The 13,667-nt window shown below is 37.1% G+C and overlaps 1 protein-coding gene across 1 annotated transcript in view; it reads left to right on the forward strand.

Annotated features, from left to right (window-relative positions):
* Positions 1–13,667, forward strand: part of CNBD1 (cyclic nucleotide binding domain containing 1) — a 506,061-nt gene that overhangs the window by 26,927 nt on the left and 465,467 nt on the right. The window contains exon 2 of the mRNA XM_070075280.2: positions 4,647–4,719. Coding sequence (XP_069931381.2) covers positions 4,647–4,719 — 73 coding nt within the window. The remainder of the gene's footprint in view (positions 1–4,646; positions 4,720–13,667) is intronic.

Consider the following 13,667-nt stretch of genomic DNA (forward strand, 5'->3'; position numbering starts at 1 on the left):
TCCTGTCTATGGCATCAGTAGTCTCCCTATGCTCCAGTCATGAGTTTCCAAGGCTATGGAAGCCCTCTGAGTTCTCCGACTCTTATCTTGTTTAGACAAGGTCATAGTCAAAGTGGAAGTTCTCCCCTCCCTTCAGAAAGGTACCTCCTTCTTTGATGACCTGTTCTTTCCACTGGGATCTCACTCGCAGAGATCTTTTGCCAGAGTGTCTTGGCTTTCCATGCCTGAAATACTCTCATGAGCTTTTCAGCCAGCTCCGAATGCCTTTAGGGCTGATTCTGAGGCCAGAGTGCTATTTAGGAATCTGCCATTCTATGAGTCTGCTGAGTATCTCACTTCCCATGTTGGATCACTCTCCCCTTTATTTACTCCATTGGTTAGCGTTAGCAGGTACTAGACTTGTCTATGTGCTCCCTTTGACTCCCAGTCCCTCCACCATGACCAACTGTGAACTGAAACTGATCACCTGGAACAGTGAGATGGCATTGGTACATGCCACCTCGATGGGATTGTCTAATCCTCTTTTTCCCTCTCTTCTCAGCTAATGAAAACCATTTATTTTAGCACCTCAAGCCACTGAAACAAGAAACAAGAACAATATGAATACTTCCTGGACAACCGTCCCTAGCATTTTGTCAACATTTATTTGTAGCAGGTTTTCACCTTTTCGTGGTTTACTTAGTTGCGGTTTTTCAGGTGCCTTATGTTTATTCAATATTATTTAAAGGAGAATTAACTTTGAGATTTTAGACAACAATGAAATATCCGCTGAAGAAAAATGAGAGAGCATGTTATTGGTCTCTCATTGCATAATTTAGACTTATTTAAAAACATTGCTTCTGCTAACAATTACATTACTTATTTAATTAAAGATACAGGAATAACCAGTCATCCTTATGATCCCTGTTGGATCCTTTTCTTTTCTTCTGTCCAGCTTCATGTCAGTGCTTCAGACCTATGTTGGCATTTACCTTTCTATTATAGTATAAGGACAGCTGTTCTCACAACAAAAATTTGTTGCTAATGCTGCTAAACCGTGCTCTGAAAACTGTGTTAAGGTAGATACCATTAATCGTTGGTTAATCATTAGAGTTTACACTGAAAGTTCTTTGGAGAGGCCTTGCAGCTCCCCATGCTCTGACACGTCCACCGGGTCACTGTGGCATTTTCTTTATGGCGGTGCCATCTATTCACCTTGCCTCCTAGGCCCGCAGGTAAGCCCGGCCTCTTAGGAAACAGTGGCTGTGCATTTACAATATTTCTAAGGTTTCATTTTTTTTCATTGCTTATTCTTGCTTTTTCAAGAGAGATTTATCCACTTCTTAATGGAAGGCTTTTGGTAAAAATGATTTAGGTATATTTAATACTCATGGAAGCTATACCATCACAGGTGTACTTAATTCACCATTCTGCACAAAAATGAAAGTATATCTATATTGAACAAGTAGTAACACATAAAAAGTATCATCAATGTACCACTCAGGTAAAACGTTGGAATTTTATTTTCTCCATTTCAATAATATACAGTGGAAGGGAAACAACTGAATGCAGAGAGAAAAGTACTGCATGTTCTCCTTATATGTAGGAGAGCTGAAATTAAAAAAAAAAGAAATGTTTTTGTGTATCAGTTTTCCTGCAAATGTGGTATTTTGTCAAACTTCATCTTAAATCTTTATCAATTTAAGAATTATAAGCTACTATAATTTTAATGAGCTGTGACTCAAAATTTACTGTTTATGAGTGAAACAGATATATATATCATTGATTATTTTTATTAGTCCTTGCTTATATTCCCACTGAACTGTGGTCATTTTACTTTTTATAGGTTGAACTCTTTATTTGCTGGGACATTAAGCCTTAAACTATAATGTCAATTAACATATATTTCAAAAATTAAAATAAAAATAGCAAGAAAATCATACAGTAGGCCTTATATTGGTGAACATAACTGGCTTTTTAATTGCAAAGTGTTTTGTAGTTGAGGATTAACTGTGTAACTATTCTTTCAAAGCAGTTTCTAATCTTCTTTCACACTTACTTGGGTCAAAACCCTTGATTTTAATCGCATTTTAGGGTTAAGCCCCCTATGCTTTTATGGAAGCTGGCTAAGACATATTCATGAGGGGAAAACAAGACTGGAAAACAAATGTAAACTCGGTACTCTTTGAAACTCTTTCTGCTTTCTGCCTGCATTAAATTTAATCACTAGAACAACTCAAGCTCTGGTCTTTACAAAGTTATAATTTCATGTTAAAACCTTTTGCTATTTTCTTTTTAATGAATCTGCCTTCAAAGACAAGGTCCCTGGTGTTGCTGAACACCTTTCACATAAAATCCTCGTGACAAATACCTCTCAGAACTGAGGATCAGTGAAGAAGGAAATTTTTGATGAATTAAAGTATGCTACTAGCCTGCAAGTGCTATCTGGTCTATTCTGTTTTTGAGTTACTTAGCTGTTCCAAGCCCAGCAGGAAGCTTTGGCCTCAATTGCTGGAGTTTTTCTCGGGCAACTTGAGTTTAGATAAAAAGCAAAGTAGTATTTTAATTTTTCTATTCTTTAGTAGCAGTTCCTAGTCTTTTGATCTGGTTTGTGATTCTTTTGTAAGCTACTTTAACTGAAAGATGAAAGACATATTTTTTAAAGCTTTTTTATTTTTGATCAATATGTTATAATTGTTCATATCTAAAGAGTTCAGGATAATATTTTAACACAAGTATACAATATACACTGGTCAAATCAGGGTAATTAGTTTTCCCATCTCATCATTTATTTATGTTTGGAAACTTCAAGCTCCTCTCTTATTGTTCTTCATAAAATATGCAAAATGTTATTGTGAACTAAAGTCACCCTATTATGCCATGGAGCACCAGGTCACATTTCTTCTGTCTGAGTGTGTTTGGGTGCAAATCTACAAACCTCCCTTTATCAATCCTCAGCTTCCTACTCTGCAATAACCATTGTTCCACACTCACATAAAGGTTTTTCTACTTCCCCATTGGAGAGAGAACATGCTGTATCTCTTTCTATGTCGGACTTAGTTTAATGTCCTGACTTATTTGTTAATGTCCTGCAGTTTCACCCATTTTATTGCAAATGATAGGATTCTGTTCTTACAGGCTGAGTATTATTCCATTGTTTATAAACACCGCATTTTCTCTATCTATTTCCACATGGATGGGTTCCTAGGTTTTTTAAGGTCAGAATTCCTCCAATCATCACCTTTTTCCAAATCTCGATGACCACATCTCCCTTTCTTGTCCATATCAACCACCAAAGCTACTATTAACCCTATTCCTGAACTACATTGGCAAAATGAGTGAAATGAGTATTTTATGGAAGGCCCTTCCCACCCCATCTATTTAGAAAAGTACAGAATTAAGCTTACGATTTTATATGAGTTTTTGAATGTTAGTCTACTAAAATATTTTAATATATCCAAGCTGTAAGTTGGTTAATTTAAGATATGTTATTCCATATGATGCTACCACACATAGAAAATGCTTTGTTTTTCAATGCTCAACTGAATAATATGGATAAAAATATCTAAGTCATGTGATCAGTAGTTTCAAGTTTATTAAATGGTACAGTTTATGTGGATAGCAATCAATTTTCTGCTTAAATTTCTATTTCAACTTCATGTTTAGAAAGTAGTTTTCATTATTGCTGATTTTTAGGACACGCAAGCTTTTTAAAAAGGCCAATTTTATTACTGAGGAATCAGAAACTAAAATAGATACATTTGAATCTGTCAAATTCCAGTGCTTCATAACTAGAATAAGGACAACACACAGATTTTTAAAAATTTGAGAAGTATATTAAGCTACTGATTTTCTCAATAACTTTTCACTAAGCAATGGAATAATATGAATAAGTTAGTATTTATTATTGCTTTCTGCCTCACGACATTTCTAATAGCACTAGTTTTTTCTGGAGTAACCTGAGGGCCTGTAATGTGAGTGTTCATCCCTGCAAAGATGCTTGTATGCAACTCTGTCTTTTCTATCACATTGAAAGGATATTCATTCATTCTGGTACTGAAGGAGGATCACAATTAGTTTGCCTCTGCCTATGAGTACAGTCTTTTTTGGCTTTTTAGGGATATTTTGTGATTTGTTTACTTTTGGGAAAGAGAAGGAATTGCAAACTGGATCCAGACCTTGGAAGGTGCTCTGTAGAGGGGTTAGACAAAGAAGGGGCCCTACATAGATTTAAATTAGAGAAAGATTAAATGAGGGGGTAGAGGAGAAAGAAAGAGAAAGGAGAGAGAGAATCAAATATCAGCCAAACTCTTCTTTCAGTTGGCATGTCTGGTGTTCCGGAGCCAAGTTAACATTCTAAAGGGATTGGATGGGAATTCCGAGTCCTACTTTCAGAGTGACATCACATGACACATGGAACTTATGTGTTACTGGAGTTAAAAAATTGCCTGACCAAATTTGGCATCAGTAAAAACCACTGAATTTTTTCCTCATTTGAACTCCCTATTTGATTCTGTGTGTGTATCAAACAAAGACTGTTAATACCTTGCTTCTGTCGTCACTGAATTCTTTCACTATGATGAATGTTTGCAATTAAATTCTATTTACACACTTGGTTAACAAGATTACAGAAAATCACCCACATTTTTAATTAAATTTTTTTGCAGGCTTGAAAATGTCTAAGCACATTAATTATGGTCAGTTGAATGCATTATGCCACATTAGAGGACTACAACACAGGTAGGATATTTATGTGTTGTTTTTTGTTGTTCAAATGAATGTGAATCCATTTGTTTTATGGATAAAGTATAGTAATAAACCACCACTGAATCTCATAGCTACCTGATTTACCATGCAGATAAAAACATTTGAAAACCTGGAGGTAATTTCTCCAGACAGAAGGGGCAGAATACATATATGTCATATTTTAAGGAAATAATTTCGTATGGAACAATCATAACTCATCCCTAGCTAGGCCTTTTCTAGTACTTAAAAAGCAATCCTAAAGGGAAAGAGCCTTAACTGGTTGAAAACACAAATATTGAGTGAAATAAACACCTGAGCATTACATAGCAAATGCCTATTTGAAATATGCTGAAGCAGAGAACTAGGATATGTGCTCAAAGCTCAGGATTCCTAAGATGGATATTATACTATCAGATGCAATATTTTATCAGAATTTTCTCTCTATTTTTATTTTATTTAATGAATGCATTTTTACACAGATACAACTTTAGGAATATAGTGGTTCTTTCCACCACGCCCCCCACCCTGTTCCCATCCCACCTCCCATTCCCTCTCCCACCTCCTATTCCCTCTCCCACCTCCTATTCATTATGGATCATTTTTAGTATGACTTTTTGTCGCAAGCGCCTACTGTCACGTAGCTCGACAGCAGCAAGTGGGACATACGTTGTCAGTCATGGGGAAGAAAGGAACAGAACACATGGACACAAAATTGCCTTTCCTATAAAAGATTTTTATTACTTACACACCAGGGACACACCAGGAGTTTATTACATCACTCCACTGCTTAGTTATTAGGGTCAATATACTCATCTATATCAATATGCTTATCAGTTTTTCCATTCAACACTCTTAATATAACTACTTAACATCACTACTTGGCCTGATCACCTGACTTAGCATAACTACTTAACACAGTTATCCAAATCAGTAATATCACTATCAACAATATCAATAATATCACTTAACATAGCTTGTAGCTGACTTAACACAATTGCTGAATTACTTAGCTTAACATAACTACTTATCTTAATATATACCTAATCTTAAAAATATCACTTATTGGCCAGAAAATCAATATTCTTATATCACAAGTCACAACAAACACTATTAATCTCTATCACAATGAACAATATAAACACAACATAATATTTAATACACAACATTGGTTTGCTACGTATCTAGGCTCGTATCACTGTCACGAATGTGTTATTCCTGTGGGGAGTGTCCAGTGTCCAGGGTTCAACGTCCCAGCAGGGACGGAACTTGCAACACTTACAGGCAGGAAGTTGTGGGAAGGCTATCACTCTGGGCAGTAGGCTCAAAGTTCCCAAGCAGATGGCAAGGCGAGAAGTTGGAGAGGTCCCCTGCTGAGAGGCCTGGTCCGGCTCTGTGGTCAACTCTGGCAGCAGGCTGATAAGGACTCCAGGCAAGGCAGTGAGGCGGCATCTTGGCTGGTCAGGCACGGCGGCAGGGCGGCAATGCAGCAGCTCCGCTGGCCTCTTGATGCCATCGTCGCCTTGTGCCATGTAGCAAATGCTAGTGAGCTGGCTCTTCAGCTCCAAGTGCGAGGAGATCCAGAGGTTCACATGCACTGGGCTCTTTGTCCATTGTCGGCTTGTGCTGCTATCTGCTCCATGCAGAGTAACGGGCTGCCTCTTCAGCTCCAGATGTGTGGCGATCCAGAGGTTCACACACACCGGGCCATGATCCCCGAGAGGATAGAGAGCGGTGCAAGGGTCCCTCATTTTATCCTCATGTTCGGCAGTCTTCCAGCTTGCCGTCCTTCTACTTGTCCAACCAATATTGTTTCCTCCTTGCTTGCAGTTGAACAGTCCAGTCAATACTGTTCCCACCTTACTTATGTTTGAACAGACCAGTCAGCGTGGGTAGGAGGGTATTGCCCATAGCGCACTGTTACCTGACTGACCAGAGATGTCTGCGTGGTATGATTAGGCGTGTCTCCCTAACAGCCATTAGGTATTGCATCAGCTCTTGACTTATACTCCACTTTACTTTTGTTTTGTGGCTAGTGGTAACTTTTTAACTCAATGTTTCACTGTGGCGTTTCCATAGCTCATCTCCTTTCCAGGTAAGTGGTGATCCATGACTGTTTTTGAGACTCCTGTGGGATTCCCCACACTTTATATACAGAGGACCAACTCTATGCTAATCATAGATTTCAACAATTTGCCCCCACGCCCATACACAACATATAGAGTACAGTTCGGGGAGAGAACTTGCAATCGATTTTCATATTACAATTCAATAGGGACAGAGGTCCTACCTGGGGAGCAAGTGCACAGTGACTACTGTTGTTCCTTTAACAATTAACACTCTTTTTTTTTTATGATGTCAGTGATCATCTGAGACTCTTGTCATGGGCTGCCAAGGCTATGGAGGCTTTTGTGACTGTAGACTCTGTTGGTATTTGGACACAGCCTTAAGCAAAGTGGATTTTCTCCCTTCAGAGAAGAGTGTCTCCTTCTTTGATGACACTTCCTTTCCTCTGAGGTCTCACAGAGATCCTCCGCTTACGATATTTTTTCCCCTCAGAGTCTTGTCTTTCCATGCCTGAAATGCTCTCGCAGGCCTATCAACCCGACCAGGAATCCTTATGAGTTGATTCTGAGGTCAGAGTGTTATTTACTGTGAAAGTCATTCTAGGAGTCTGGTGTGTGGACTGCTTCCCATGTTGGTCCTTCCTGCCTTTTTTAATTTTATTATTTTTACTGGGTACTTGATGTTATTTATGTCATCCCTTTTAAACTTAGACTGGTCTGTCTGTTGCCTTTAACATTTAATAGGATCATTGTAACAATGAAGATGATGTTTATACCACTGATTCTTAAAGATGCAATTTTAAAATATATTCTTGCCAACTTTTTCCCACCAGTTGGATTTTTGCAATGTTAAAATTGATTGTTTTCTTTCACATCCATCAGTGTCTTCCTACTCCCCCATCTTTCTTCACTCAACAAGAGGATCTTGTCTCATCTTTATGGGACTATTGAGAAAGTGCCTTATATTGACCGATTTTTTCCCTCTGTACTTTAAGGCCTTGCTAAGCCACATCTTCTCAACCACTTCAAATTATTCCTATATTTTTGATCTCAGAGAAAGGGAAGAGAGCCTGCTTCCTTGATATTCCTTGCATTTCTACCAAGATGGATTTTCTTTTCTGTGCATTGCTCTTGCCTTCCCACTCCGAGTGCCTTGCAGTGTAGGGTGAAGAATTGAATTTTTCATGCAGGAGTCGGTTGCCTAATTAAATCCTGGTTCAATCAGTTGTCTGTTGCGTGACCTTAGACTGGTTACTTAATTTCTCCTTGCCTCAGTTTTATCATTTCTAAAATGGAGTTAATAGTATTACCCATTCCAAAGGACTATTAGGATGATGAAATTAGCTAATATATCTAAACAGTATCGGCACATGGGTTTCTAGAAGTGTTACTTATCTTTGCTGTTATTATCCAGAAGAGCTCATTCAAAGGTCTTTAAACACCTGCGTTTTAAACCTATCTTATTACATGATGGCCTGTTTTTTAACACGTAGAGAACTGATCAAGGCTTCTGGAATGAATACCTATTTTCCTTTCATTTTCTTTTTACTTTCTGGTCCAGACACACTTATTTTTCAGCATTTTTGGATTTTTTCCCCTTATGAAATTTTAATAAGAGAACTCACACCATCTAGAACCAGGTCAGTGGAAGTATCTCTTCTAAATAAATTCTGTCAGCCCTCCTGAATTGAGTAATCTCTCCGTGGCAGTATTGTCTAATCTGTTAATCATCTGGCCCAGGCCCAGCGTGGTTGTCCTTTCTGACTCTCTCTACTATGTCTCCTTGTGCACTCTCTTACTGCATTGGCACTCGATTACTTGCATTTGTTCTCTTGAGGCACCAGTACACACTTGGGAAGACAGGTCTTAGATATTTGTATATGGTTGCGTGTCAATCTTTCAGAAAAAGAATGTAAGCTTACAAATACAAAATCTGATCTGAAAATGAATACTTATGTAGAATGAAAGAATCAATTACAACAAATTAATGAAGGCTTGGTAATTCAGGTTGTTCCCCTACCACCCTCTGAGATTTCTTTAGGTAATTTATCAGAAATATATTCACTGACCTTATTCTTCAGAATTATAGTTTTCAAGTGATTTCAACAAGTTGGGAAGACAATTCAAAAATGTATTTCTCCATATTTATTGTTCTTTGTCTATAATATGTTCAAAATGACCAATAAAATATACTTTCCCCTATAATAAAAAAAAAAAAAAACCAGAAAGGCTGAAAAACAATTTAAGGTTTGAAATTACTCACGAAGATGATTGGTTCTGATTCTAAAAAAAAAAAAGTTTCTCCTATCAGAAGATTACTTGAGGCATTACTATTACCTCCCAGTGTCTGAATAGGCAAGAACTAGAGTGAGGTTTTAAAAAAAGTTTCTTCTGTCAGAAAAATTGTCATAATATGCCTTCCATGTATGCAATGGCAGGAAGCTGAAATCAGGAATTGGAGCTGGTATTAAACCAGGCACTCCAATATGGGACTCAAGCATCTTTACCAGTGCTTTTTTTAAAAAAATATTTATTTATTTATTTGAAAGAGTTACACAGAGAGTAGGAGGCAGAGAAAGAGAGAGAGGTCTTCCATCCACTCTGCAGATGTCTGCAGTGGCCTGAACTGTGCTGATCTGAAGCCAGGAACCAGGAGCTTCTTCTAGGTCTCCCATGCTGGGGCAAGGGCCCAAGGACTTGGGCCATCTTCCAGTTCATAGCAGAGAGCTGGAACAGAAGTGGAGCAACCAGGACTCCAACCAGCGCTCATATGGGATGTCAACACTGCCAGCTTTACCCAATATGCCACAGTGCTGGCCCCTACCAGTGCTGTTTTTTAAAAAAATTTATATAAAATAACCAGATTTCATGTATTTTATAGGTATAATTCTAAGGAGATAACCATATTTCCCTCTCTCCCTCCTTCTTTCCTTCCTTTAATTTTTCAAAAACATAATTTCAGTCCACTCTACAATCATAGTCTTAATGCATCACTAATTGTAATATTTAACAAGTAAAAAGTATAAAAACCACAGTTCCATAGGAATACAAACAAGGTTAAAAACAGGAATTAAATCACAAGAAGTCTATTTTATTCCTATACATTTTTGTATTATATATTAAACACTACATGTTAGAGAAAAACACATGAAGGAGTTTGGGAGGATTCTTTCCCTTGAGGTTGTTCTGAATAGTTTGAGAATTTGCATTAAATCTGGTAGAATTCAGCAGTGATCCATCTGATCCTGGGAGAGTCTTTATTACTGATTCAATTTCCATCTTGGTTATCGGTCTGTTTAGGTTTTCTATGTCTTCATGACTCAATTTTGGTGTATATATATATATATATACACATACACACACACACACACATATATATATATATTGCATGATCTCACGTGTGGAATCTAAAAAGCTTATTATTAAAATATACTGCAATAGATAACAAAACTGCAGTTACCAGAGGTGGGTGGGGAAGGGAAGAGTGGATGCAGGTCAGAGCACATACAATGGCAGATCTGCAGGACATACAAACTAAAGATATAATACACAAGACTATAGGCAATATTTTTGGAATTTATGCTAAATGAGTAGATTTTTTTGCTGTTCCTCCCCCAAAAAGCAAACAGAGGTTGCTTCACTCTAGTAACCTTCTAACTATATTATCTATAGTATCATGTGATACTTCCTAAAGATGCTCAATATATAATAAAATATTTTAAAATAATAAGCATATTACAATCATCATTTTAGGAGTTCTACTTAAATTCTATTTTTTTAAGATTTTCTTCACATCATTCTTGATAGTCTTTGTTTTCTCTCATCATTGTTATCCCATCCTTCATTTCTCTAAATATATTTATGAGTATTCTACAGTCTATCAGTCTATTTCTAATGCATTGGGATTTATAGACTTTGGGAATGTAAATCTGATGTGTGTGGTTTCTGCTGGATGCGCGATTTACAATCTATGCCTTTGCAGGTGATCTTTCCATGCAAGACTTGCTTATTCTAACATGTTGTAACACACGGCCTAAATGGTGGATAATTTCCTTGAGAGAGAATTTCTGTCTGTTTCTTCCTAGAGCCAAGATGCACTGGGGTTACTATCTTTCCTTCCAGTCTTTCTCGAAGCATCTGGACTCCCCACCTTTTTTGGGGTCAAGACTCAACATTCCTTCCAGAATTGCTCCTTTGTATCAGTGGCCACTTGCAGAATGGCCTCCCTCTCCTCTTTGCCCATCACTCACTTCTCAAGTATCCACTGACTGATCCCTCTTTTATGAAATGTAGTGGTCCTTGGAGACCTTGATAGCCTCTTGTGAGATCAACAATGAACTTAAAAATTGTTCAATGGGATATGTGCACAACAGAGTTTTTCAAAGAACAAAGACAGCTATTCCATAGGGTCTTTGAGGATTTTTCTTTTTCTTTCTTTCTCCTGTGTTTGGCATGTGTGTGCTTCTAAGGCATGACATTTGACACTACAGGATAATATGTGACAGATATTTCTTCCTTCATAGTACTGTTCCTATGATGAAAAGTTTCCCTCAGACTCAGTCTCTAGGTCTTTTATACAGAAATCTCATCATGGCTAGACTATTCTAGTCTTAGTAATATTTAACACGATAGAACATCATTCATATGCATTGTTATAGAAAGATTTGATTTTGACTCAACTTGTCCTTATCTTTTTTCCATTGAAAGTGAAGTTTATATTCCCACAAATTAAAAATTTATTTGATTATGAAGTGTTATATATTCTTTAGTTTGATTTATATTAAAAGCATTTTTACTTGCCTAAAATAAACAGTGAGCCAAGAAGTTTACATTTATTATTTCAAGCTACTAGAATGATCCTAAATGTAGGCCATGGTTTTCTAGAGATAAATAAATAAGAGATTTAAATACTTTGTATAGGGTTAAATCACAACCTCAATTTTGTATGTCGGTATTGGTTCTCAAAGTAGAGAAAGGTTCAGCTATTTCAGGAGAAGTAATATTTCAACAGAAAGTTTAGTTTCAGTCTTAAAATCACAAGTTTGCAGTTCACTTTATCAAAGCAGATCTCCTAATTTTTCACTAGAAATTTTATAAATACTAGTTTGGGATATATTTTTATAGTGTATTGCAATAGAGTATGGAATTCCTTTGTAAAAATGTAATTTGACAGCATGAAGTTTTGGCTGAGTTTTTTTCACATATTAGAAATATGACCAAGGGGCTGGCGCCATGGCTCACTTGGTTAATCCTCTGCCTATGGTGCTGGCATCCCATATGGGCGCTGGGTTCTAGTCTGGGTTGCTCCTCTTCCAGTCCAGCTTTCTGCTGTGGCCCAGGAGGGCAGTGGAGGATGGCCCAATTATTTGGGCCCCTGCACCCACGTGGGAGACCAGGAAGAAGCACCTGGCTCCTGGCTTCAGATCAGCATAGCTCCGGCTGTTGCGGCCATTTGGGGGATGAATCAACGGAAGGAAGACCTTTCTCTCTCTCTCTCTCTCTCTCTCTCTCTCTCTCTCTCACTGTCTAACTCTACCTGTCAAATAGAATAAAAAAAAAGAGTATTACCAAATGAATTCATAACTATAGACTTATATTTCTAAAAAATTTAGAAGTAGATATGGAGGATACTATAGAGAGCTACTTTGCTGGTGGTATTATGTGAGAAAATTGCAGATTGAATTATCTTTTCATTTAGATGTAAAGGTCTAATTTTAAAACATTGACATTGTTATAAAGCATTTTTCAACTCACTGTGAAAGGATGAAAACCATTTTTAATGTACAGTATGCACACCCCACAAGGGTCTTCAAAAAGTTCATGTAGACTGACTATTATGAGAAGATCATGCATGAATTATAAATATTGTTTTTGTACCAAAAGAAACTTACCTTTCAATTCTGTGTTTCCATGAACTGGATATATTCACCTTAATTCATATCAAATTATACCTGCCTCCTTTATTGTACAACAATAACATTCATATTTCTTTCAATTTTTGTCCAATTAATGTATAGATGCTACAATATTTGTAAGACAGGAAGAAGCAATCCATAAGAGATTAAATAAATTTAATTTTTATGGCTCACTTACTTTAAAATAATTTACTTAAATCATTTAAAATCATTTACTTAAAATAAAAATGTAAATTGCCTCAGGGCAAGCATATAAATATAATTAATCAATAAGCATTTTATTAAAAGCTTATTATGTTCTAAAATCTGTGAGTTTAAATTACAAAGAAGCAGAAGAAATATTGTGTTAATTAAAAAAATTTCCAGTTATTACCGATAAACCCTAAATCTCAGTGGCTTTATTTAATAGAAGTTTATGTTTTTCTTATCTCATGCCATAAGAGGGATACTTTTGATTGGCAGGCTGTTCTTCTTAGTGTCTCAGGCCTTCACCAAACTTTTTTTTTTAAGATTTATTTTTTATTTGAAAGACAGAGTTACAGACAGTGGAAGAGCCAGAGAGAAAGGTCTTCCATCTGCTGGTTCATTCCCCAAGATGGCCGCAACGGCCGGAGCTGCACCTATCTGAAGCCAGGAACCAGGAGCTTCTTCCAGGTCTTCCCATATGGGGGCAGGGGCTAATGTAGTCCCTGAAAGGCAATGGTTCAAATAACTTGGGTCCTGCCACCCATGTGAGAGACTTAGATTGTGTCCCTGGGATCCAGCTTTGGTCTTAACTCAGCCTTGGCCATGTCAGGCATTTGGGAGGTAAACCAGCAGATGAGGTAAACCACCATTCTTGCCCTGCCTCCTCTCACTTTTTTGCTCTCACTTATTAACTGTCTTGTTCTGTCTTTCTGTCTCTCTCCTAAAATTAATAAATTAAATTTTTTTCTTGTTAAACATTCAGTGATTCTTCGTGTCT

Source organism: Oryctolagus cuniculus, chromosome 6 (genome assembly GCF_051225735.1).
Source record: "Oryctolagus cuniculus isolate XC-2025 breed Fujian yellow rabbit chromosome 6, ASM5122573v1, whole genome shotgun sequence".
NCBI classification, from domain to species: Eukaryota; Metazoa; Chordata; class Mammalia; order Lagomorpha; family Leporidae; genus Oryctolagus; species Oryctolagus cuniculus.